The sequence below is a fragment of the Panicum virgatum genome, chromosome 7K (assembly GCF_016808335.1).
Source record: "Panicum virgatum strain AP13 chromosome 7K, P.virgatum_v5, whole genome shotgun sequence".
NCBI classification, from domain to species: Eukaryota; Viridiplantae; Streptophyta; class Magnoliopsida; order Poales; family Poaceae; genus Panicum; species Panicum virgatum.
In genome coordinates, this window is record NC_053142.1 from 35,302,797 (window position 1) to 35,329,109 (window position 26,313).

At 45.4% G+C, this 26,313-nt stretch overlaps 2 protein-coding genes and 1 pseudogene across 2 annotated transcripts; 1 reads left to right on the plus strand and 2 right to left on the minus strand.

Annotated features, from left to right (window-relative positions):
- The first annotated feature begins 5,059 nt into the window (after positions 1–5,059).
- On the plus strand, positions 5,060–12,226 carry LOC120642312 (MADS-box transcription factor 27-like). Its single transcript, XM_039918772.1, has 8 exons — positions 5,060–5,265; positions 7,211–7,292; positions 10,463–10,524; positions 11,263–11,362; positions 11,445–11,486; positions 11,570–11,653; positions 11,737–11,891; positions 11,981–12,226. The coding sequence occupies exons 1-8, from the start codon at positions 5,084–5,086 to the stop codon at positions 11,997–11,999; spliced, it is 726 nt and encodes a 241-aa protein (XP_039774706.1). The 5' UTR covers positions 5,060–5,083; the 3' UTR covers positions 12,000–12,226.
- Positions 12,227–14,664: 2,438 nt separating this feature from the next.
- Positions 14,665–15,482, minus strand: LOC120642313 (cell number regulator 2-like). The gene is made up of 3 exons (XM_039918773.1): positions 15,334–15,482; positions 14,891–15,175; positions 14,665–14,753 (listed from the first exon to the last, which is right to left on the minus strand). The coding sequence occupies exons 1-3, from the start codon at positions 15,404–15,406 to the stop codon at positions 14,665–14,667; spliced, it is 447 nt and encodes a 148-aa protein (XP_039774707.1). The 5' UTR covers positions 15,407–15,482.
- Positions 15,483–18,499: 3,017 nt separating this feature from the next.
- On the minus strand, positions 18,500–21,882 carry LOC120642314 (annotated as a pseudogene).
- Positions 21,883–26,313: the final 4,431 nt, after the last annotated feature.

Here is a 26,313-nt window from a genome sequence, read left to right on the forward strand (position 1 = left end):
TCAATATGGATAAGAGCGCTTCTCTAACTGCCTACAAAGGAGAATGGCTTTGGAGCATGCGGCCCAAAAGAATAATCCTTGAGGTTTGAAAAGCCACCACATCAGCTCCATATCGGGAGTTAGAAATCCGCATAAGTATAAACAAAATTTAGATTAAAAGAATAAAGAAAACCAATCAATATTGTTATATTATATTGAGTTGTTAGTAGGTCTAATTTAAGCTATTCCGAAAGCAACATCTGGTGTAGCCTTGGAATGAAAAAATAATAATTTAGGGGTGATTCAATTTTCTAAAATAGGAGCACTAAGTTTTATCCCTAGGTGATCAGGACTAACGGGCTCTAACAACCAAGTATAAGCTGTGCAATTAGATTACCAATTAGCCCATATTTAGCCCTCTTATTTGGCATCCAAATAATAGAGCTAATGTTTAACTCTGAGATCCAAACACCCCCTTAATACTTAAGTCTTAAATGAATCCAATGGACTCACATAATGGTTTTATAAATTACCACAATAATAGGTCAAAAATCATAAATATCTCAACCATTGATCTTAGCATGGATCCATGTCACAATAGATTGATTTTTTTATGATACAAGAGTAAACTAAAAGCATCACAGGATGACACACCTATAACAATTACCTTAAGTGTGTAGTATATAAGTGTCAGAGTGAATTAGTGTTCGTAAAATCATCAAGGTGCAATGTGATCTTAGTGGATCCATGTCATAATAGATTGATTTTTATGATACAAGAGTAAACTAAAAGCATCTCAGGATGACACACCTATAACAATTACCTTAAGTGCATAGTATAAGTGCCAGAGTCAATTAGTGTTCATAAAACCATCAAAGTGCAATGTGGGGAGTCGAGGAGATCCGTTGTGTCCTAAATTTCTAGCGTTGAGGAAAGATCAGTCGAACAAATGAGAGAAACAGAATAGATTAGGTGAATCAGCTATCGTAAGGTAGTGAGGCTTCCTAGCTACGGGAGGATGCACGTGGCTTTGGTACATGTCAGTAAAATAGTTTTAGAAGTAAAGGCTAAACCATAGAAACAATAAATGAAATAAAAAAGTATGAAACAACTAAAGTTAAAGATCCATAGTGAGTCAAAGAAGACAATAGAATTAAGTGAAATTATTTCATACGAGTTTATAATTAAAATAATCAAATAAGACTATATTTCAAATACACAAAAATAACTCCCATAGTTTTTTAAAAAAGTTGAGAAAATCGATATATTGATAGGTATCGGGAGGAAAAAGACATAAATAAATGACTCCTGTAAAATCAACTTCATATTCATAATAATTAAATGTTTAGAAAAAATGGAAAAATGAGCAAATACAGTTTTAGAAGAAGGGACACTAATTATGACATATTCCCTAATTTATATGTTTTGCTCTTGATTTAATAATCTGTCCAAATTGAGGTACACCAATAAAGGCTGATCAGCCAGGAGTACAAAGAAGCACCGTCAAAATAAGGCATATGCAACTAAACTATGTTTATACATGATATTACCTATTATTATGTTCATATTTTGTGCAATGATACAATATGGGCTATTTTTACAAAACAATGACAATAAAATAATAAAACAAAATCATTTGAATATATTTAATTTTAAATAAATTAAAATTAAAATTAAAAGGATCCTAATATTATCATGAAATAGCTAGCTACCCGTGCTATTAATTAGCGCGGGCCACCTTGCTAGTTAACCTATAAGATAGTGCAAAAGACGGAAACAATCTATGAAATCTTCCTTTCTAAGAATGAAAAGGAATAATGCACCCCTGCCCCCTAATACTGCTAGACTGATGAAAAGTAGAAATCCAGATGTCCATAAATGCAAAATCCAGATTAAAGCAGCCGACAGCTCGAATCTCCGACATGTGATTGACTAATTTCACGCTAATATTTATATTATCCTTCTTTATTGCATCCTATGGTAGCCACCATGTGTAGCAGCTATCCTTCGAGAGACTTCCCTTCAACGACACCTTATTGGTTATGTGTGGTTGGGTGGCGTTTCGGAACCCCAAGCTTATCTCCACCTACAAAGCCACGTCGTGCGACTTATTCAATTCGCTCGACAGAGTTATTTTATATAGTTCAAGCATCGGACAATAAACATATTATTTTTTAAAGAATTAACAATGTCATGATTACATATTTAAGTTATAAACACTGCTCCTACTTGCCTGTACCTTTAATCTCTCGAGGGCCAGGACCAGGACCAAAAAGAACGTTGGCATTCAAACATAGGAAAACAAAAGGTACCCTTGCTTGTGCTTCGCACCTGCAGCCTAACTGAATCAACTGATAGCTGCTTTTGCTGGACAAGATCTTGCTTTTAGCCTGTAGCAGGTAGGGTATGATTGACACTTGGAATCCAATTTACCGTGCAAAGTTACCAGCTCCCGAAAAAGCCCCCCTCGTACTAGACTACTAGTACTGCTGTCCTGGTGGGATGATCCGGCTGCTCTGTGCGAGTGCTGCGGCCACATCGGGAAATCTGTATCCTATGCTCGTTTGCTACGCCGAAGCATGGGATCACTGTGTGGCAGCATGGCCCTCACATGGTGGCCAGATGGCTTGCATCCATGTCATCAGCCAATAGAAGACCGAGGGCTTCTTCGTTTTCCGAGCTGTTGTGTCGAAGTTACTGATGACCGCCACAGTTAGCTGTTGGGGGCGACGCTGGTACCGTGATCCACTGATGATCCTCTCTGCTAAGCTAGACCAAAGTGTGTGGACCGTGAATGTCTTCTACGGTTCTACCTCTGGCTGCGATTCCTAAATCGGCAAACGATTCCGTATGTAGCTAGCCAGTCGTCCTGCTACAGGGATGGTTAACTGGTGTTGATAGTTCAACCAAAAGATCCCATAGACAGTATAATTAGTCTGTTAAATATTATGCGCTCTAAATGTAATAATATGGAACTACTAGTACTAGGCTACTTCTTTGATAGCATTTGGATGGAAAGAAGATCTATTTCCAATGAAACTGTATATATATACTTAGATAACAAAAGTGTACTAGAGGCCTATCGTGCTACGCCACTAGTAACCAGACAAATAGAAACACTTTCATTAAAACTACGGGCTAATACGGTCACATCGGTTTCCGGTATTGTGGGTCCCATATTGCATCGGATGCCGGTTAATTTAGTCTAGCGGTTCTAGAACTTATCGGAACACGCTAGAGCGATCATTTCATTGATGCATCCTCATAAGCAATCATTGCTATAGAGAACTACCAAAGCTATATTGAACATCAAATAATCATATGGCTTTATGGAAAAAATCATTATATGTTTCAATAAATCCGCATTTTAAATTTTTGCATATAATTTGGAAACAAAATACTGTGCTTGGCCTTTATCTATCAGAAAGAAATTTATCTACTCATGCGCGATGCCATGTCATCGATCCGCATATCCGCAGCCATCCACCAATCAACGCTAAGCACACGGATTGTGTGCTTTCTCAGACATCTCCACGATTTTTCTTAGCCAGCCGCATTGTTCCCTCAACTCGCTTTGTTCAGCAAACAGTTGTTCGGCCAGATCCAAACCACAGCCTACTTGCCACTTACCCTAGAAATTGTCCCGCACAATTCACCAGTTGCTCGCTCTCGAGTTCCTCCTTCATCTAAAACCATATCTATTGTGGGTTATGATGAATTATCAATAATAACTTTGTACGTGTAGTTGTAGTATGACTACAACAGTTGATTTAGAATGCTCAAATTTTAGTGAGAATGGTTTGTGCTAGTTTTAGTATGTTATAACCACATAACCTGAGGCTCTCACTTTATTACACTACCAAAAAACAAAATATATTTTACAAACGGTGCTGGCTCATTTTTTAATATTTTTAGAGAATTTATATTCTAGTTGTGAACGCTCAACCGGCACAAATGTTAGTCGTCCATACCTAACTCAGGTTTATGTGTGAAGCAGGATCGATGAACACCAAGCTGCTTGGGCTGAAAAAACCATGCATGCATGCCTGTATTGGCTTTGGCTCACGCGACAGCTCTCGCTCAGGTGGTGGCGCGCTCACGTGTGCATGTCTCATGCTTGCAGCTTCTTGGCCTGCTAAAACTTGTAAAGTCTTTAGGCAAAAAAGACGGACCTAGTGCTTCTCTACGGTTAAGCCACTGCTTGTCCTCGATCAGTCAATCCATTGATAATAATATATCAAGTAATAATCAGTGCTCCATCTACCATCATGATCTGTAATTGATAAAGCTTTATATTTTTTTTTGCGAAACACATTACAAACTAACGCTCACATTACAAACTAACGCTCACATGATCTGTTGTTGATAAAGCTTTATTTTCAATATCTGACCCAAACCTTGTTCAAAATGATTTTCTTTTCTAGTATGGAGGGAGTATATATGATGCAAGCGTGGATGCACATGAGTGCGCATTTCACCACTTCCTATACTACAAATGCTGAAGGTGTTATTAGTAGGAAAACAAAGGTGTTAAGAGAAGGTTATAGCTTGATATGTGATGATGCTGAGGTGTGACGTTTAGGCACAGCATAAGATATGGGTGCATTTGGCAATGCGCGTTTACTTTTAACTTTTTGTGCGCCTAACCAATTTCAGGCATCCTCCCTTTCTTTCCAGAAGCTACCAAGCCCCGTGGTTACCACCATTAATTTAGCATTTCCATTAAATTAACCCATCCTGGCGACCCTAGCCAATGGGGAGGGAAATCTCGCCTCCTTGATTTCCTTGCTAAATAAAGGAAGGAAAGCAAACTAAAGGAAAGCCAACTTGCAAAGCCACCAGCAAAGGACTAATCTCTCTCTCGTCTTCTTCCACACCTCTGATGCCCCTCCAATAATTTGCCTATCTGGGGAACCAGCTGGGAGCCCTCTCCATCCAGAGCTCCGGCAGGCTGGGTTCTTCCCATCTCTCTCTCTCTCTCTCTCTCTCTCTCTCTCCTCTCTCTCTCTCTCTCTCTCTCTCTCTCTCTCTCTCTCTCTCTCTCTCTCTCTCTCTCTCTCCATTACTATCCTTGCGTGCCTGCAAGATCAGCCAGAGCTTGAGGATGGGGCGGGGCAAGATAGTCATCCGCCGGATCGACAACTCCACGAGCCGGCAGGTGACATTCTCCAAACGGCGGAACGGGATCTTCAAGAAGGCAAGGGAGCTCGCCATCCTCTGCGACGCGGAGGTCGGACTGGTCATCTTCTCCAGCACCGGCCGCCTCTACGAATACGCCAGCACCAGGTTATAACTGATTCCATGGAGTTCTTGCGTACTAGCTTTTAATTTGCCTGTATTTCGGCCTGCAATTTATGCTTCGTTTTTATTTAATTAGCTCCAGACGTATGTGTGTATGTGGTTTCTGCTCGTCAAGTTTCATTCTTTCTGGAAAACTTAATTATTTGCACTTACTTAACTTGAATCAAATGGAGTTCCTCGAGCTACTACATATGTAAGTTTGCAGCCGCTGCTGGCCAGTGGCCATACCCAGAGTTCGGCGAGCTGAGAACAATTTTACAGTGGTTTATATGGACCTCTTTACTTCAGGTTCAGAATAGCTTTTCAGATTTTGATTTACCATCTTTTCAAATTTGATTTGTTTTCATGTCATTTTTAAAGGATATATATATCATTTGAATTGCCAAAATTCTCCCATCTTTGTTTTTCTCTTAAAGTCAACTAGTACTCCAACCATATGGCAATCACTGCCTCTAGTCAAGGCGGGGTTATTAGGGTTGTGGTTTGCTCGCGCTGACCTTAGATCTAGAAAGGTATCTTGCATGCTTTTGGTGGATTTATGCCTAGAGATGGGAGGGATAAGGAGGTCGATTGGCGAGTTAGATCAAGCACTCCAATATCATCGGATATGGCGGCTAAGTGTGGTAGATCTAGCGGTGTGGCTATCAGAAACACGAAAAAGAGAAGAGGATGCGAAGCATGTGATACTTTGTTGCCTTGTGCACGGAAGAGGGCAAGTTGCATATGCTATCATATAATTGGAAGCAGCAGAGGAGTTGGTTGTGTTCCACAACGATGATGCTAGGGGCGGAGCTGCCCTTTGTTGTCAGGGTCTGCTCTTTGTTGTCGGGGTCGGCGGACCCTGATAGATTTGTGCAAAATCAATAGAGATTATTATTCTATACTATTTTTAAAAAAACAAAGACCCCGGTATGCAACACACAAGACCCCAATGCTATTTTGATTGGCTTCGCCCTTGGATGCAGGCTATATTCTTGGCGGTAGTGAGGATTTAAAGAGTAGGAAAAAGTCTACATCACCCCCTCACCTATGGGGGTGAACTATATAATCCCCCAACTATGAAACAGTTTATATCACCCCCTGAACTTTTCAAAACCAGTCAAATTACCCCCTAAAGCAGTTTTAAAAAATCATAGTAAATCACATAAAAATCATAAAATGGAAAATCCAATTGTGTTAGACTCCAAATGAGTAGATCTACACAATGAACATATAATATGGTATGCTTTAGTATATATTTTTTTGCTATAGTTTTAAATCTATACTTTTCTTCATAGCTGTAAAAAAATGTAATAAAGTATACCATATTATATGTTCACAGTGTATATCTACTCATTTGGAGTCCAACACAATTGAATTTTCTATTTTATGATTTTTTTGTGATTTACTATGATTTTTCGAAACTAATTTAGGGGGTAATTTGACCGGTTTTGAAAAGTTCAGGGGGTGATATAGACCGTTTTATAGGTTGGGTAGTTATGTATTCCAATCCCCATAGGTTGGAGGTGATATAGACTTTTTCCTTAAAAGTAATATGTGACTATGGCACCAACATGAGAGAAAAGGATGAATACTATCCCACAAGGTGGGAGTATATTTAGGTGGTGATAAGGAGAACCATACTATTAGATCTAGATTTAAGATTTTTTTTAAGGAGCAACTATATAAAGGCATATTTTTATGTACTCAATCCACGGTTTTCCGCTAGGTACTGAAAATATGAATATTAGTTATGTACCTCTAGTGTTTATCTATGTGCACATATATGACATTCCTGCGTACATAATTATAACCTTTCAATGGTTTACTTTATCTAAGAAAGTCGAGTTGTCTTAGTAATTAACTCAGTCTGCCTATCTACAATGTAGATAATATTTTTTTCATATTACGCACAATAAGTTTTATTGGTATGGTGTTGCCCTTTGCGCAGCATGAAGTCAGTAATTGATCGATACGGCAGAGCAAAGCAGGAGGAGCAGCAGCTTGTGGCAAACCCTAATACAGAGCTTAAGGTATGTCTTTAATTTAGAAGTGAGCTCAACAGAAATTAGCTAGCTAAATGTTGATCAAATGCATCACATCATCGTTTTCTGCTGATTTTTGTGTTTCTTGTACTTTCTATTATAAAGATTTAGCAAACAAAATCCCAAGGTGTCAACAGTGACAAAAGTAATAAATTAACTATATTAGTAAAGAATATATATATATATATATATATATATATATATATATATATATATATATATATATATATATATATAGCAGACATTGATTGCAGTTTCGTAGCTATAGGCCTATAGTATTTGGTCTGCACTGCACATCATAGTAGAGTAGCTCGAAATGCTGTGCTCAGATCTGAACTGAACCATCATTTGACTAATACTTGAAAGGACGTTAGTACAGGAGCGCTGCATCCACCATATGTGCATCTCCATCGGAAAACTATTTCATGTCTTCTCCCTTGTACGCACGCATCATATATCTCTTTAAAGAAATAGTAAAATGAAAGTCGGTATGTACGAATGTATAGAAAGATAGATATTGCTTAACAGGAAAACATACTTATATGAACATGGCAGTGACGGTGTCCAAAGTTTCACATATGACGGTTAATCGACCTGTTACCACTAATAATAATATAACTTGGAAATACACAAATATGAAAACAGTAATGGACATAAATAGGTAAATGCGCTGACAAGAAAGGCATCTTCTCTTTGCTTCTTTCATCGATCAGTTTACTAACTCTATTATATAAGGCAGATAGCTCGCACCCAAGCAAATAACGAAAATCATTGGGATGATTCAGACAGTTTAATAGATTGAGCAGTAATTATTATCGCTACTGCCATGTTACAGCATATACCATTATCGCTCGTAAATATATATAGTGAGGCCTTTCATCCATTATTGCATGTAAATATATACCTAATTCCATATGGATGTCAGGTAGCATAAATATCGGTTCGCTTGCATATATATGGTAAGTATAACACTTAAATGACACAAAAGATAGTAATAAACTTCTTGTGACTCTGATAATAAATGTCATTATACCACAGTACCAAGGAGCCAAAATTTATTCCTCTGGCAGAGGCAATAATGAGCTTAGGCATGTCATATGAAGTTAACGATCTTCATATATGATTGAGCTCTATTGACCCTGTTTGGATTCCATGGCCATTTTTGAGCCCACCCCTTTTAGCCCCAAATAACCCAAAGAGGAGCCAAACAGATGGGCTATTTTAGGTCTATTTGCAAATAGCTCACCCTAAAAAACTATCCCTCTCTAAAAAACTAACACAAAGCCACAAAGGATACAGTTGTTTGAACTTCTCAAACACAGTAATATAGATAAAAGGACCACCATGATAGATACTTGATAGACTGATAGCTTGACTAGCAATGGAACATGGTTTTGAAGTTGTCAAGTCAGTAGCAGATAACCATTTCTGCCCACCTTATGCATGCCGCAACTTTCCTAATCGATACAAATACATAGTATACACTTCAAAATATGTACAGCTGAGGTGAAAATCAGCATTAGTAAATATGTATCTACACTACTACACCTAGGTGACAGGTCCTGAGGATTTCTGTTACGATTATTCTTGCATATTCCTAATTGATATTTCATAGAGGTTGTACCATTTCTTTTTTAAGTGGCAGTCGAGCTCACAGCCGCAACACTTGCACTTGGTTTTCATCAGTATGCATGCCTCCAATAAGGATCTTGTGGTAGTTGTCCCATACATCAGATCTTGGTGCCATAGCCTTCCTCTTCCTCACTTCCTTCTCATCCTGGACCTTCTGCTGCTCATTCACCACTGCATTCTTGTCCTGGTTCTGCTCCCCATTCTTTCTTTGTCTTTAGCATCTACAACACCATATGTATCCCCCATCTACTGATCCAGCAAAATCAAATGGAATCGATCAGCAAATGGCGCATAGCCAAATCACTAAAATGGAGAGAAAACATAGGGAAAAGCAAAGGGAACTTACGTTGGAGTGCTCAATTGGCGCCGCCATTGTACCAGTAGAATTTCTTTCATTGAGGAAACAGTCTGCAAATTAAATGTCCAATTGATACAAACTGTTACTAAGAACAGTAAACACAAATATCACAAGTCCCTTTGAACCTAGCCAGCTGCCCTCCAAGAAAAGCCCTCTTTCACTGAAGGAAGCCAAAGTCTTGCGACTCATCTCAAATCTTGAATACAAACAATTAAAAACATGAAACCACCAAAACATAGAAGTAGTAGAAAAATGAAACACGCAACGGGAAACACAGTAAGTTACCTCTAAGAAAATCCTATAAAACCATAATCTAATATATATGCATGAATCCATACTCTGAAAGGATGAGCGACATAAGAATCCATCTAATTTTATATTGAACTTTGAAGATTATATAACCTATAAAAAATTCGAAAAGAATGAAACCATTGGCAATGTCATGTTTAAGCTCATTCCCTAACTTGTTCGCTAATTCCGTTATGTCCCTCCCTAGCACATACACTTCATTAGGATTTCACACCCTCTGGGATTGATTTAGCTCCATTGAGACATCACACCTGTGTGGAAGAAGCGCAGATAATAGCAAAACATGAGTGTAGCATGCCAATATATGTCCAGCTTGGTGCTCTTAAAAAATGTTTAATTTAAGTATTGTTCAAAATAGAATATCAACACCAAGTTAAATAATACTCTCTCCATTACAAATTGTAGGTCATTTGACTTTTTTGACCCTAATTTGACCACTTGTCTTATTCGAAAGTTTGTGTAAAATATCACTTCTTTTATTGTGGATTGCTTTATCAATACAAGATATTCAAGAATGACTTAAATTTGGCTATGTTTGCACAAATTTTTTGAATCGAACGAGCGGTCAAACTTAAGGTAAAAAAGTCAAATGAACTACAATTTGGAACGGAGGTAGTATATATTTGCCGTAACTGCTTTTTATATGATTGTTGTTTTTTTACCGATCCCCATCTTGTTATTTTGTATAGTTTATAATTTTTTATTGAAATAATGGCATACCGTCACATGTACTTTAGTTATTTCTTAATAACAATATATATTTCACTCAACTGATAGTTCCACCATGCTAAGAAACTTGTTATACATTTTGGCTTCTCTGAATGAGGCATTACTTAACTGTGCTTTTCACATTCAATAGTTCTGGCAAAGGGAGGCAGCAAGCTTGAGACAACAACTGCAGAACTTGCAAGAGAATCATCGGTATGGCAAGAAAACCCTGCAAGTTTTACATATACATGAATCAGAAATTTTTCTTAACATAAAAGTATCGATATAGGAAACATCAGCATGAACATAGATGCATCATTTCTGAATAAAAAATAAACATGTATGTTTCAACTCAATGAAGAAAATCCATTCTGATGTTTGTTTCAAAAAATATATAGAAGTTTAAAAGAATAAGGCCAATAATGATGTTGTATTCAACATGTAGAAAAAAATCAGTTCCTCATAGAATGTGCAATTGAAAACCCATAGTCTAGTTTGTAAAGGTAAAACTAGAAAGAACCGAATAAAATATGCCATGATATAGATCTTCCATATATCCTGGCGGATCAACCCAAGGAATGCAGGGTAACAAGAACACGTCCAACACCAAATTCGTTCAGTGTATGAAATAGTAAAATGGTAGATAACAATAAATTTAGCAAACAATTGAGTTTACGGATGTGATATATGTTGTGAGCTTCTGACCCAATATAGTCCATGGTTCAAACAAATATCAGTTTTCACAAACAAGAGAAATGTAAAAGGGTGTAAAGATTTATGACTCATTTTTAACTCACTCAATTTCTAGCCAAAACAGCACTAACGCATACATACCCAAAGGCTGGATCCCTAAAAATAAATGCGATAAGGTCAAGTAATAGATATCAATTACATTGAAATAATTCAAACCCAAAGCACAACAATCGAGTAAAATGGTTTGATTGACTACAGGCAGTTGATGGGACAAGATCTTTCTGGACTGGGGGTTAAGGAACTTCAAAATCTAGAAAATCAACTAGAAATGAGCATTCGTTGCATCCGGACCAAAAAGGTAAGCATGCTAATGGTTTTTATCCTTTTCTAGATTGCCTCATCCAAAATATACAATTGAGGTTCAAGATTATTATTTTCAGGACCAACTCTTGGTTGATGAAATTCACGAACTGAATCGGAAGGTTCTGGAGCATTGCAATATTCATAGGAAATACAATATTTGAGTGGATTTTAGCAAGCTGATTTTGTATTAGCTCATTTGCAGGGAAGTCTCATTCAACAAGATAATATGGAATTATACAGAAAGGTCAATCTAATTCGTCAAGAAAATGTTGAATTATACAAAAAGGTATTTGATAAATCAATAAAGATAATTTCCTACGATATAGGACCCATCTGATGACTGATTGTAATGTATTTCTATATGAACAGCTCTACGAGAAAGAAGCAGCAGGTGAAATCAACCGTGATTCAACAGCACCATACAATTTTGCAGTTGTTGAGAATGACAATACTCCTATTCATCTTGAGCTTAATACTCTGCCACAAGAAAATACTATTGAGCAACCATCGCCTCCTAAATTAGGGTAACCCTACCTTTTCTGCATAGGACCTATTGACTTTGTTCTTAGTTCTTTAATGGTGTTTCAAATTATGACTAACTGAAAGCTTGCAGGTTACAACTAAATCCATGAAGACCTGCTGTATAACAATGCTTATGTTCTCATTGTCCTCGAAGGCTGCAACTCAAAGCAGCCAAAATCTGATTGGTTGTTAACGGGACTAAACACATAGCAACAAAGATAAAGTATGCATGCCATGGACGATTGGCAATGGTAGTGTATATCTTTCCCAATAAGATGCATTTTGTTGAAAAATGCAACAAATGGTCTGTCTTATAATTATTTCACACATTCTGCAAGTTTGTTCGACCAACATGAGCATATGACAATTACTTAGTTCCATATGAAGTTATTGATAAAAAAAAAGATATAAAGTGTGTATTGAGAAAGTTGAAGTGCTGCTTTTAGTGTCTTGAATTGAAAGTTGTATATGCCAGAAGACCATAATGTCACTTTATCCATGTAGTCATTGTAGGATAAATAAGTACCATAAAAAGGATCGACATAAAATATGGATGTTTACTAATCATATTTTTGTAATTTTCGAAAGGAGAATAATAGTTAGACATTCAGCCAGTTACAAAGAAAATAAATGGAAATGACGAGTTGCCATATGACAACTAGGAAAGTATTTGGAATACTGTGCTTACTTTGGGCAGTTAGCAATAATTTTTTTATGGACACTCAGAAATCTATTTCATGTAGCTTGGAAAGAAAACTTTTTAATCATGGATACATCATCATTTACACGTAAAACCTATTGCTCATGCCATTTAGGCTCCTCATTTTGGTCAACTTGTGGTGGAAGCCTTTACTCGAGCCTATGATCTTAAACTCTCTAAAATACAATAGCTAGACAACTATAGCACAATACTTTTATCTCGGATCAGCAAAAATGCTTCTTGATAGATAAAACATTTTTTAACGTGTAGCCATATAGTGAAACTAGATTTTTTTAAGGCCAAGCCCTTATTTGTTGAGGGGAAACGAGTCCAATTTGAAGTTGTTTTGACTAGAATGTATAAACTGGACACACGGAAATGATGCCTAGATTTGTCTTATGTATTTTGATATGGCAATGATAAGTATATTTTCATATGTATATTACATTTCAAAGTTCATGCTTTAGTTGTGTTTCTTTTCCTGAGACATTGTCAATGTCCAAAACTGCACACTGGTGACAACAATGAATTGGAGGATTTACATGCACTGGTCAGCAAAGAGGAACATCCATAGTGTATGACTGCATATACCATTTCTAAATTATACTAAATCACAATCATGTAACTCAATCCATACTGTTCTAAACAGTATTCACGAATGTAAACAAATCGGCTCTTAATAAAGAGAAGTAAGGACTTGAATAGAAACTTGGATCTTTAGTTAATTTATAATACCATGAAACCAGAGTACCTCCACACAAATCATTTACATGTCAGCAAACTGCGAAAATATTAAGGTCTTTGATAAGATCTTGGTATCTTGAGTTCAGCTAAGATGAATTTGTAAAGCAATCCATACATGTACACACAAGTAATAACACAATTTTCAGATATATAACAGGAATAGAGATCAAGTAACTTATGAATTTTTCTTGCAAGGTATGCAGTTGTTGCCTCTAGCTTGCCGCCTCCACTTGCAGCAACTATATGAAAAGGGAGGAGAGAAAAATATCAGATTAAAAGCGTCCAGTCTAGTATCTTTTTCTTTTACAGTAGTGTTTGCTAACGCCATGAGCAGTAATAAAGTGCAACATGATCCAAAAAGAGTAGTTTAAAGTGCCAGATCCCAATATTTTATTTAGCATGTCTAAATTTTACACTAAGGTTAATGGAGTTTTTTCATTTTTTATATTAAGGTTTTCTAAAAGTTGCTATCAAATAGTAAAGAAAAAATTAGAAACCTTTCAATAAAAAGGAGATATTTACTTAGGCATCAAGCAGAAGAGAAAATCTTTAAAATAAAATGTTTGTATAAATTACTGCAAACTATATGTCTTTGCGCTACTGCATAAATCTAAAATTGAACATGACACAGTGGTCCCAGATTCCAGAGGAACTTAGTATATTGGTAGGTTTCATCACTATTTCTGGTCTCAATTAACAACTATTAAAACAAGCGAATGAAGCATTCTCAATATACTAATAAACTGGATAACGAAGGCTATCCAACTATCAAAAAAAGTCTAATTTTCAGCCTTGAACTACAAAACCTGATAACGGAGGGCATCCAACTGTCGAAACTGAGTAAGTTTGGCCCTTTGGGTGGTTTGAAAGGTGATTTTTCAAACTATTTCCATGTGGATCGTTAGTTTGGGAATAGCACTATTCAGCATTCTCGCAAATCTTGCATTAAAAAATTAGGCACTCGAATCATCTTTCCAAAAAAAAAATTAGGCACGATCATAGCATTGTCACTGTATGGTCCGATATGCAGTGATTAAAAACACATACAGTTAAAAACTCTCCACATAACTGACGATATATTATTGAAAAGAGGAAAAAGGAATGGAAATTTGTCCACATAAACAGTAAATCTACTTCTATTATTCGGAAACAATTAAAAAGAAGCTAATTAAGCATGGATCTTAAGACAGTGATTGCGAACGATTCGTTACAACACCGAATACAGGTGGGAAACACGCAACAAAGATGCAAGTACAGATAGAATAAGCAAGTCGGAAGGAAGCTTGACACGGCACGGATGGCCCAGCTGCATCTGCCACTCATGCGCGGCGCTAGCGCGACATCCCGGGGTTCATGTGGGGCGGGGCGGTTGCTGCAGCGCCGCCTGTTTTCCCCATCCTCTCCATGTTCTCCTCCCATCCTGCGTTGCATACGAGAGCACAGTTAGTTAGATACGAGGAAGCTCATCAGCTCAAGGCTCAAGCTCATCATCAACACCCACCGTACGCTCACGGCCGGAAAGCTAGGCACGCAGCACGTGTACGGTCTACGGTGTACCTTGGGACATGTCGAATCCGCGCGCCTTGAGCTCGCGGTACTCCTGGCAGAGCGCGCAGGGCTCGCAGCAGAGGTGGACGCACCAGTCGGCGCAGGGCTTGTCGGCGAGCCCGTAGCGGGCCCGCAGCCTGGAGCGGTAGCAGCAGGAGTAGAGGCAGCCCAGCCCCGCCGCCGCCGACAGCAGGAGGTAGAGCGCCCCGCTCGCGCAGCAGGAGGTGGCCCCCTGGTCCACGATGCCGGCGATCCTCCCGAATGTGACGCACGGGCAGAAGAACGTCAGGCAGCCTGCGGGGATCGGAGCAGTGCAAGCAATAGTAAAGCAGCGCGTGAGGCATCGATCGATCATTGCGGCGGCGGCGAGCTAGGCTCGATCGCGAACCGAGCAGTTAGATAGCGCATGCACGGTTGTTGGGTTGACGTTGAAAGACGGAGACGAGACTTACAGCCGCCGACGTCGTCGAAGCAGTCGCAGAGCCCGGAGGACCACGCGCCGCCCGGCGGCGCGCTGTTGGCCATGGCGACGACGCCGCCGGAGCGCGCCTTGCTCTCTGATGGCTGCTAGCAGCCTAGCACTCGGTGAGAAAGCACAGGATCGGAAGCGCTCGCGCGCTGCGTTCGCGAACCGGGTGGTGGCGGGCGCGGTATTTAACCACGGGGATCGGCCAACAGCTGCCGTCCGTGCCTGCGTGGGCCGAACAACACCGGCCGCTGCGGCGCTTGAGCTGTTGCTAGGCACAGCCGTGTCAGTGTCGATCGAGGTCGCTGTGCCTGCTGCCGTCGACCGTGACGACGGCGCCGGGATATATATAACCCGCCGCTTCGAGTCGATCGACGAGACGACGACCACGAACAAACGAGGAGTCTGCCCGGGCGTTAACGCACTGCATTGTGCATTCGATCACCCGCGCAGATCGGATGACGGAGATGATTACGACGACGCGCGGTGTCCTACTAGCAGCGTTGCATCCATAGACGGACATGTCGATCCCCGATCCGAATCACGCAGCACGAACGGCGAGTCCCGCGCCACGACAGGGCCGGAATTGGCGGTAAAGGGCTCCAAATTTTAATTTAGATAATTTAAGAGCCGGACTCTAATTTTATGCTATTTTGAGTTAAAAATATATAAGGATCAAGTTAGATTATAAAGAGATCACTAGGACCATGATCCCCATTACCACCCCAGGTCGGAGAGAGGCTGGTTCTATGCCTAGAACGGGCCCGGTGTGTGGCCCGTTACCATCACTAATAATACTTTTTGCGTTCGGTAGCCGTTGTTGTAGCATAGTACTCAAAGCAACAAGGAACACCCATTCGAGTAGGAAAGAGGTGTGCTTTTGATAATCACCAAAAATATTTTGATATTTGTCGGGTACCATAATTGGGGGCACCCTGATCATGAGTCAAAACGCCCCAGAATAACGCAAACACTTGGCCCAAGTCCTCTTCAGGTACGGGAAGCCCAAGTCACACTCGGCCCACGGCCCAGCGCCACGGTACGACCCTTTCGAGGCCTCGCCAGCCGTGGAGCGAACTCCGCCTCGCTCGAGGGTTCCCCGCCGAGGCCCCTCGGGGCGAAGGCAATCTCCGCCTCACTCGAGACCCCTTAGCCGAGCCCTCCGCTGGGCCTCGGCGCGGGGGGAAACTCCGCCTCGCTTGAGGCCACCATCGGCAGACTATGGCAGCGGCTCAACCACCCGACGGGACGGGGCACATTTATTCGCCAACCACTCCACGGAATGGGGCGGGAGTTAGGCGGCATCAGCCGGCGTCCCTTCCGCCTGTACCGGCCCCTGTGCCGCTATTCTCGGCACGGTGCAGGCCTGCGGCGCCCTGTGTGGGCTAGCCTGACACCGCCTCGTCACTGTACCACCTACACTTTGTACTTTCCTCCCCTGCAGGACCCTCGGCGGGCATGAGCGACGACCCTCGGACGCGGTACGGCCCTTGACCGGGGCAAGGCCGTGGACTGCGGCGCCCTCGACGCCCTACCTCATCCGACGCGGGCACTGTACGTTCAGCAGTCACCACCACACTGTCGACTGGCGCCACAGGATACGGACGCACCCTGGGCGCAGTCGGAGGATTCGCAAGGACGACGACCATGCCCGACATCATGCTCTACAGCACTCGGCGACAAGAACGACCAACAGTTTTCCCCCGATCCGGGGAGAAGTGGATAGCCCCGTAGATATCTCACACATGTAACCTTCCTCGTTGAGTCTATAAAAGGAGGGAGAAGCACACATACCAGGGGAGAAGCCAAGAACGCACAGACACACGCACGCACACTCACTTCTTCAGATATTGTCACTCGCCTCAATCACCTCTAGCACACCCTGGGACCTGGGAGCTTCTCTCCCTCTCCCGCACAAGCTTGTACCCCCTACTACAAGCACCCCAGTGCAAGATAATACAGTACTCCTCTCCCTGCTGGACGTACGGCCTCTACGACCGGAACCAGGATAAACCCGGTGTCACTGTGTTCCTTCTTGCATCAACTATCTAGAGACTAGGGCACGCAACATTATTACTAGTTGGTGCTAGACCGCAAGGTCCGGACGCCGATAATATTAAAGATGAAATTGGTAATCTATTAGAGCACCTCCTATTACAAAAGAATACTTTTGTATTGGGAGGTGGGATGAGTAATCTCGCAGAGATGCTCCAACGTGAAGCGATGGGAACTCCTCCAACATACTTCCTTCATCCAAAAAACAAATCATCCTAAAAATTCTATGACAAATTAAAAAGAAGGTAAAATGACTATGTTTATCTCTATTTATTACCCATATTTGGTATTAATTGATTCTTCATGCACATACACTTTCTAAATAGGGTAAGGTGACTTATTTTTTAAGACAAACATTGAATCAATAATGACTTTTTTTTGGACGGAGTGAGTAGTTCAAAAACTATTTGGCCAAATTTTAGGATAAATTATCGAGAACGTAAAATAACTATATCTACCCCTATTTATTACCTATATTTGAAACTAATTGATTCTTGCATACACGTACACTTTCTAAATAGAGCAAGGTGACATATTCTTTAGATGAATTTTGAATCCTAGTATGATTTGTTTTTTATGGAGGGAATAGTGCAAAAACTATTGGGCCGGCCCATCAAAGCTGACTGCTGGGTATGGGCCAAACGAGCAACCCAACACCGGCCCCGCGCTGTGAGAAAGAGAGGAGAGGCGGGCCTCGCCGGCTCGCTGGGCCTGGAAAAGGGATATGGCTGGCGACAGACAGCACTACTGGGGTCGCCCACACGGCCGCGGGCCCTGGCCCCCTGGATCGCTCCTCGAGCCGACGAGCGCGAGCACGTGGCGGACATAGCGGCAGAGAAAACGAGCAGGGGTTCTGAACCGAACGTGGCGCTCTGAAACTCGGCAGGCGACGCATACGAATTCAAATTCCGCAGGGGCAAAAAAGTAAGCGCATGGAGACCATTGTGGATAAAACGAGGAGCCAGACAAACGGCAACTTGTGTCGCACAGATCTTGGGGTGGTCAGGTGTCCCATGTTTGAATTCACCCAACCACACATCTCCACGTTGAAGCTGCTAGATTCTCCTAAAGCTATTTTGAGTATCAGATGCAAAAAAAAAAAAAGCACCATCAGATTTGAGTGACTCGCCAATTGCTGTACCGTCCACAGAATGCGCATGAAAATGAAGAAGAAATAAGCTTCTGATCTACAACGAATTCATTCCTAACGATCAAGAACAGCGGCGAAACCAAGAATTACAGTGGTGTCCCCTTCCCGTTTCCGGAGTATCTGTCATACAGTGTTGCCCGGGGCACCATTCGGTCCGTGGCAGCAGCCCCTGCTGGCTCCCCTCACCTCCTTGCACGCCCTCTCCAGCATGGCCAGGAAGTCCCTGACGATGACGAAGATCCGGAGCGGGCTGGCCTCGTCCCTGCCGACGTCGCCGTGGTAGTACTCGGTGATGTCCCTGACGTGCGCCAGGACCCGGCACTCGCCGTCCTCCAGCTCCCGGATCACCTCCCCGGCCTGCGCCACGAAGGGGGCCATGAGGGCCACGAAGCACCGGCCCCGCTCGTCGCCGGCCAGGTCCGCCCCCACCACCGCCCTGATCCGGGACAGCCCCTGCGAGAGGCCCGACACCGAGGTGGTGAGCACGTCCAGGTCCACCGTCGCCGTCCTCCTGACGTTGGTGAGCTCGGCGGCGAGCCCGGCCGCGATGTCCGGCGCCGCGCGCGCCGCCGCCGGCTTCTGCGACCGGATCATCTCCTGGACCACGAAGTGCAGCAGCGTGGTCCTCCCGTCGGCGCCCTTCACGTCGGCGAGCTTGAGCAGTGTGTCCAGCTTGAACGCCATGGCGCCGCCCCGCGCCGTCCCGACGTTCATCCGGTTCCCGGTCTTCAGCACGGCCTCCAGCAGCTTCAGGAACAGCTTGCTCGACATCAGCTCCCGGCACGCGTCCTTTCAGACAACAAGAACAGCATCGTTGGCAATAGTGTTAGCACAATCCGATCACGAGATAATAATCAATACACCGGCCATCTGCTTATCGGTCTCGCTTGCTTACCTCGAGCATCTCGAACGACTTCCTGATGTGGCTGACTTCGTCGGCGAAGGTCTCCCGGCACAGCATGGCCTCGACGCGCGCGAACGCGCACGGTATCGTCAGCACCACCTTGAGGAGCCTCTCGGCCGCGACCAGGCTGCCGACGTCGCCGTCGTAGCCCTCGAGCTTGTCGACCTCCTCCTTGGTCGGCGCCATCTTGATCAGTGCCTCCAGTTGCTGCACGGACAGGCCGTTCCCTGAACCAACCAACACGACCAAGAAGACCGTGCCCAAAAAAAAAAAAAAACGAGTCAAGGATCCGCGTTTGTCCAGATGCATCAGGCCGGGGCAGTTCATTGGAGCACTCACCGTGCATCAGGGCGGCGTAGATTTGGTCGGCGGTGGCGTTGACGGCCTTCATCAGGATGGTCATGTTCTGCAGCCTCTTGGGGTCCAGGACGTGGTGCCCGAGCGAGGGGCTCCGGTTCTGGGCCTCCTCGTGCCTCGCCGGGCACCTCGCGCCGTTGTATCCGAACAGCGACTCGATCATCTGCTCGTCCAACCTGCCAACAAGCACCAGCAGGCAGCGACAGCGATTACCATTTCGAATTCGTTCGTGGTCACCAATCAGATGGGGAGAGTGCGCAGCAAGAGAGAAGGTGATCGAAACTTACTCGAACGAGCTGGACCGGATCCTGTCCCACACCATCCGCCGGTTGGGCGCGGCGCGCACCTTGTCCCAGTGCAGGGGCTTCAGCTTGGGCAGCGGCGCGCCGTTCTTGCCGACGACAGGCGCGCTCTGCCTCAACAGACCCGGCGGCGCAGGCGGCGGCGGGAGGGCAGAGCCATTGTGTCGCTGCGGTACTAGCAGTGCCGGCGGCGGCGGAGGCGGCGCGGGGACGGCCGGAGCCGGACCACCACAACTTGACTGAACGTTCCGTCCTCGTGGCGCCATCAGCCGAGGTGGTGGTGGCGGCGGCGGTGGGGGCACGGCCGGATCGCCACAGCCTGTCTGGACGTTCTGCTGCTGTTTTACCATCACCGGTGGCGGCGGCGGCGGCGGCGGCGGTGGAGGTCGCACTGGTTTGCTACTCGCGGCGTTCGAGCTCGCGGTGTCCACCTCTGCTTCTTTTGCGTGGAACGCGCTGCCACTCTGAAACTTTAGAGACCTGACGGACTGAGCAGTTGTCTGGAGCTCGTGATCATTGAGCGACTGGGATGTCAGCACAGACGCCGACGAGCTCGGGGAACGCGCGCGGCGGCGCCGATCCTCGCTTCTCGGCGTGCGCGGGCCCAGCGGCGAGAACGGACTCGCGAGCTTGCTCTTGTCCGCCGGCGTCGTCGGGGCGGAGCCGCGTCGCTTCGACCGGACGGAGGGCGACGGCGACGCGCCGTCGGCCTTGGTGAGCTCGGAGTAGGAGAAGTGCGACGAGTGGAAGCAGCACGAGGAGTGGACCGAATCGGCGCCGTCGTCGGAGCAGGCTCCGCCGCCGTCCTCCTCCTCGCGCTTCGGCTCCTCCTCGTCTTTAGGCCCCGCCTTCCCCCCGCCGTCGCCGCGCCCGGCGTCGTCGAGGTACGGCTTGATGGCGTCCAGGTAGAACATGCCCGGCGCCGGCTCGAAGCTCACCTTGTTGGTGCCGGCGTTCGGGTCGGCGCCCCCCGCGCTTCCCCTGGAACCTCCTGCACGTCAGGAACACCACCAGGACGGCGAGGAGCACCAGCGCCGCCCCCGACAGCGCGGCCGCCGCGGCGACGACGACCAGCTGCATGCTTTTCTTCTTCTTGCCCCCGCGCTCGCCGTCGCCTCCCTCGCCGCGCGGTGGGCTCCGGCTCGGCGCCGTGGCATTATTATTCCCCCTCTTGTGGCCGTGGGCGACTTTCCCGGGGACCGGGAGCCGCGCGTCCTTGTGGAGTAGAGGCAGGCCGGCACGCGCCGGAGCCGGGGCCGGAGAGACCCCATGTCCATGGGCCGCGTGAAGCTGCTTCTGCCTCAGCCCGAGAGTGTCAAGACCACGCAGCACCCTGAACTTGGCCTCGCCATTGCCAGCTTCCTTGGTCCTGCTGCCACCGCTGCCGGTGATCGAGAAGACAAGGCCGGCGCCGCATGCGATCAGGAAGAGGCAGAGCAGGAGGCGGCGGGAGGGGCTGGGCATGGCGGCGGGTATCAAACCATTTCAAGGGGCCCGGGGGCGGAATGGATGGATCGGTGGTGGGAAGATCAGAGGAGAAAGCTGCGAAGGTTGCGAGATACAATCATCGCAAGAAGGATTGGCAGCCAGGCACGTACGCGGGCGCGGCAGAGCTAGGCGTCAATGCCACTCCAAGGAATCGCTATTCGCTAGGCGATGGCTGGCAGGTGCACGCGGCAGCGCAGTGACGGCATTGTTGTTGCACGTACCTGCCCGTGCGCTTTTGCATTACTGTGTCCATGCACCCGCGTCCTCGTTTCCGTCTTGTTGGATACTACTATACTAGTATCTCCGAGCTGCTAATTGCTGACCTTTCATCGTGAAAACTCCACGGGATTTCTTTTCTCTGATGATTTCAGAACAAGGTTTGCAGATCAGAACTTAGAGTTCAGAAAAGACTTACCTGAGCATGCCTCGGCTGTCCCTGAAAATGCTACGTACTACTGCTCCTGCAGTTTTCAGTTAAGCAGGTGTTCAGTTCAGTGTTAAAAGTACAGCTAAATCAGATAGACACCATTGGCAGGTTATCCGATACTGTACACGATCCGTTACTCCTCGGGTTGTGTTTAGATCCGCAAAAAGTGGTAAAAATGGTCACATCGGATTCTGTAGCACACTGTAGCATTTTTCGTTTGCTTGTGGTAAATATTGTCTTACCATAGACTGACTAGGCTCAAAAGATTCGTCTCGCAACGTACATCAAAACTATGCAATTAGTTTTTTTATTTATCTACATTGAATACTCCATGCATGAGGTAAAAAATTTGATGTGATAGATGAATAGTGAAGTTTGGAGAAAAAAAAATTTACAACTAAACACACCCTCGGTTTCAAACCAGTAAAAAAGTCGATTAGGTACGGAATTTCACACCATTGTCCCCTCCTGTTGTATCTGTTCACCTGTCCCTTTGTATGTTTGTTGTGTGATCTGCAGACTTACCCCAAGGCTGCACCGGTCCCCCGCAGCAGCATTACCCCCCGTCGTACTGCTGGTCTCGGGCATTTGTTTAGTTCCCACCCAAAAACACCGTAAACAAAAAAAAACATCAAATAATGTTTCGACACATGCATGAAGTACTAAATGAAGTCTGTTTACCAAACTTTTTACATGGATGGACTGTAAATCGCGAGACGAATCTAATGAGCCTACTTAATCCATGATTTGCAACATTGATGTTGCAATAACCATCCGCTAATTATTGATTAATCATGAATTAATTAGCATCATTAGATTCGTCTCACGATTTACAACCCATCTATGCAAAAGGTTTTGTAAATAAAATTCATTTAATACTTCAAATTAATAAGATTTCATCGCAAATTTTTTTTTCCAAAACATCTAAACACAGCCTTGGTCTTACGGCGATGTCAGGAGTTGTATTTATATAAACTGTACCATACCCTGGCCCTAGCAGCCCGTGTGGGGTCCTGGGTGTGGTTGGAATTGAGTGCCGCCAGAGGGCCTCAAGCCATCTGTATGATGGGAGTGCCAATTTCTGGCTCCATGTTCATCCGGATTCATGTTGTTATTGAGAAAAAAGGGGCAAAACCGTAAATGAAATTGGTAGTAAAAGAAGGCGCTGTGAGCACACTAGAGAGAAAACAGGATGTGCAACATTAGTTACTCCTTCTCCAGCTTCAGCTTTTAAGCAGGAGTAGTTAACACTTAACAGTAGTGTGTGCATGGACAGACTTTTAAGCAGGACAAAACACAGAGCAATAACACACAACTCATTGAGAGCCAAGGGAAGCTCACGTACTGTAAGCAAAGACATGCGCACAGGGGGGTGCCGATGGGGATGCCCCCCTCGACGACTTGAGCTGATAGAGAGCGAGGGAGGATAGGAGTATAGGACACTGTCCCATCAATGGTAACAGCAGCATCAGCAAGCAATTGCTGCATGATTTGGTGGGTTACCAAACCCGCCCTTGGCATAATGGCATTGATGGCAGTGAAAGTCTTGCGTTTTGCAGGCAGGATGCTATCATTCCTTGATGATCCCCCGAAGGTCTGCCGCCTTGATTGGCGCAGCTGAGCATGGAGGGCTGCACCCTCCACTCTGGAGGCAAAGCCCCAACTGACAAACGGAGAAAGCTGGTGATGCTGAACTGCTGCTGCTGATTTGTCCCGATCGACCTGCCTCGACGTGTTTTATTGTTGGGATAATCTCATTTCCGCCTAGCTTTGCTTGTGGTCGTGGGTACGCAGCGATGAAGCAATTTCCCTGTTAGCCCTTAGTCCATTAGGGTTAATTAGTCGCTTGCTTATGGTTAAGTGAACCTCTATATATAAGAATAGGAGATGTATCAATCTAATCAAGCAAGATATTAGAAAGAAATCCCTTCTCTTTTGCCGGCCGTGGGCGAAGCCCCGCGGCCGGCGTTCCCAGCGCCCCCAACCCTAGCCGCCCTTGCAGCCACCATCTCGTGAACAGTACCCGCGGGTTACTGTAGCACCGCGGGGTACTGTAGCTCGGTAGCAACCGCCCCCTCTCCTCTCACGATATGCAACCCAACAACAGCCATAACAATCTGGTATCAGATATGCCAGGCGACGACAAGTCTGAGCCACCGCCGCCGCCGCTAACCATGGAGGGTTAGGCCGCCCTGATGACCAAGCTGCTGAGCAGCATGGGCGACATGGAGGCGCACATGGAGGCCCGCCTGACCTTGTTGGAGTCGAGGTTCGCGGCCGCCTTCCCATCGTTCACCGCCCCTAGCCCCGTGCCTCCAACAGCAGCACGGTGAGGGCATCTTCTACGGGGGCGTAGATGGCACCCAGGCAACGGCGCCGCCGCTGCCGGTTGCAGCGCGCTGCTGGCATCCAGTCGTACCTGCAGCAGTAGCCTTGCCATAGCTCGGGAAGAAGAAGACGTTTGCGTGGGAGGATGCCTGCCATGTGTTTGCAGCGGCGCGGCGTTGGTTGCAGAAGATGCGCTTGGAGATGCAAGAGGCGGCTTTGACAGCGATCGACCTCGGCAATTGGGGGCGCGACCTCGGCAAATGGGGGCGCGGCCTTGTCCCGTCGGAAGGCCACCAGCGCTCGCGCCAACTCGCCGTTGTCTTCAAGCGCGCGCTAGGTAGCGAACTCCAATTCTACAGCAGCGATAAGGGAGGTGCTTTCCTCCTTGTCATCGGCGGAGGCACATCGCCTAGCGCCATCACGTTCCGTCACCGGCCGCCACGAGGACGTCTCCGCTGGTCGCTGTTGCGACTAATTTCCGGTGGCGATACCTGTCTTCGCCTCTCGTTCCGATGATCTCCATGGGATCCAGGCGGCTACTTACGTGCAGGTCCAGCACAAGGAGGGTGTCCGCCGTATCTTCAAGAGTCAAAAATAAAGAATTGCAGTTTATTTAAAATAAGTCGAGATGTAAAAGGCTTATTCTTAGGTTTTCGGTTTGCGTCTAGTGGAGTCATTGTTAGCATCATCGTTAGGTTGCAACTCGAGGACGAGCTGCATGTCCAGGTGGGGTGTAGTGTTAGAGGGTCAAGGGCCTATTGGGCCTTAGCCCATTAGGGTTAATTAGTCGCTTGCTTATGGGTTAAGTAAACCTCTTGAGGGACCGAAACCGGCGACCAGAGGGGGGTGAATGAGAGCCGATCAAAATTTCTTCCGAAATCGATCCGTCGGCCTATATCCCAAAATCACCGCAAGCCCTTGAACCTAGGATATGAGAGAGTAGCTATGGACTAGCTATCTCCTAGTGAAAAGCCCTAGGTAGCTGCACGGAAGCAAAAGAGCCAACACGATGCAAATCGCAGAACTGGACTGCAGAGACCGGTCAGACCGGTTGCACAGACCGGTCGGGCTGGGAAATCAAATTCCAGACCGGTCAGACCGGTCGCTCCCAGACAGCCCGCCAACAAAGCTCCAAATGTCAAATCTCGAGCAAACGAAGTCTAAATCCAACGAAACTTGGAGGAAAGCTTCGCATCTACCACATGAACATATCCCCAAAAGATCTTTCCCAAAAGATTAACAGATCGTGAGAAATTAAGGGAAGATCAAAGAGAATTGGGGTTTTCTCAAGAACCCAAAAAAAATCTCAATCCGTGAGAACTCGCGATTCCTTCGGGTTTGGCACTAGGCTAGATAGATTAGAATCATCACAATGAGTCCATCAAACCACGAATCGAAGAACTTGACTCCTCCAAACACAAAACACCTCAAAGGAGGAAAAATCAAGTCCAAAAACACAAAGGGAAAGGGAGGACGAAAAGCTCAGCACACACGGGTGAATCTCAACACAATTTCATTCATAATTCACGGAGGAATTCACCTATACAAAGGCTAGAGTCGACCACACCATCATCCACCCTCTAAATCGAAGAGATTAGCTATAATCTAACCTCCCTTTGCGTTGGAGACCTTGGCCCAAACCTAGAGCAGGGGCAGGGAGAAGGAAAAACGAAGAGAAAACAAAAGGCTCAAGAGGCTCCCCTAGCCACGGGCTGGTGGGATTTTTATACCCAGCTGCTGCGGCCAGACCGGTCAGACCGGTAGGGCCTGCAGCAGCCCGCTGTACACCCTCGATCGACGGCGGAGCTTCTTTCTTCGACTCGAAGTCTTTGCTGCGATGCCGCCACGTCGACGAAGTACCGGTCCGCGATTTTGGAGGGTCCGCGAAACCCGGGTAGGCGGCCGGTTTTGAGAAAACCGCCAAAACCTCACGCGCGGGAAGATTCCCGCCTCCA

What these genes read in the sequence shown, in the direction of transcription:
- LOC120642313 (XM_039918773.1), bottom strand. Translation starts at nt 15,406, where the DNA reads ATGGCCAACAGCGCGCCGCCGGGCGGCGCGTGGTCCTCCGGGCTCTGC. An exon ending in CTTCGACGACGTCGGCGGCT is followed by an intron (nt 15,176 to 15,333) that starts GTAAGTCTCGTC and finishes CGATCCCCGCAG; the next exon opens with GCTGCCTGACGTTCTTCTGC. An exon ending in CGGATTCGACATGTCCCAAG is followed by an intron (nt 14,754 to 14,890) that starts GTACACCGTAGA and finishes TATGCAACGCAG; the next exon opens with GATGGGAGGAGAACATGGAG.
- LOC120642312 (XM_039918772.1), top strand. Translation starts at nt 5,084, where the DNA reads ATGGGGCGGGGCAAGATAGTCATCCGCCGGATCGACAACTCCACGAGC. An exon ending in TACGAATACGCCAGCACCAG is followed by an intron (nt 5,266 to 7,210) that starts GTTATAACTGAT and finishes CCCTTTGCGCAG; the next exon opens with CATGAAGTCAGTAATTGATC. An exon ending in GTTGCATCCGGACCAAAAAG is followed by an intron (nt 11,363 to 11,444) that starts GTAAGCATGCTA and finishes TATTATTTTCAG; the next exon opens with GACCAACTCTTGGTTGATGA.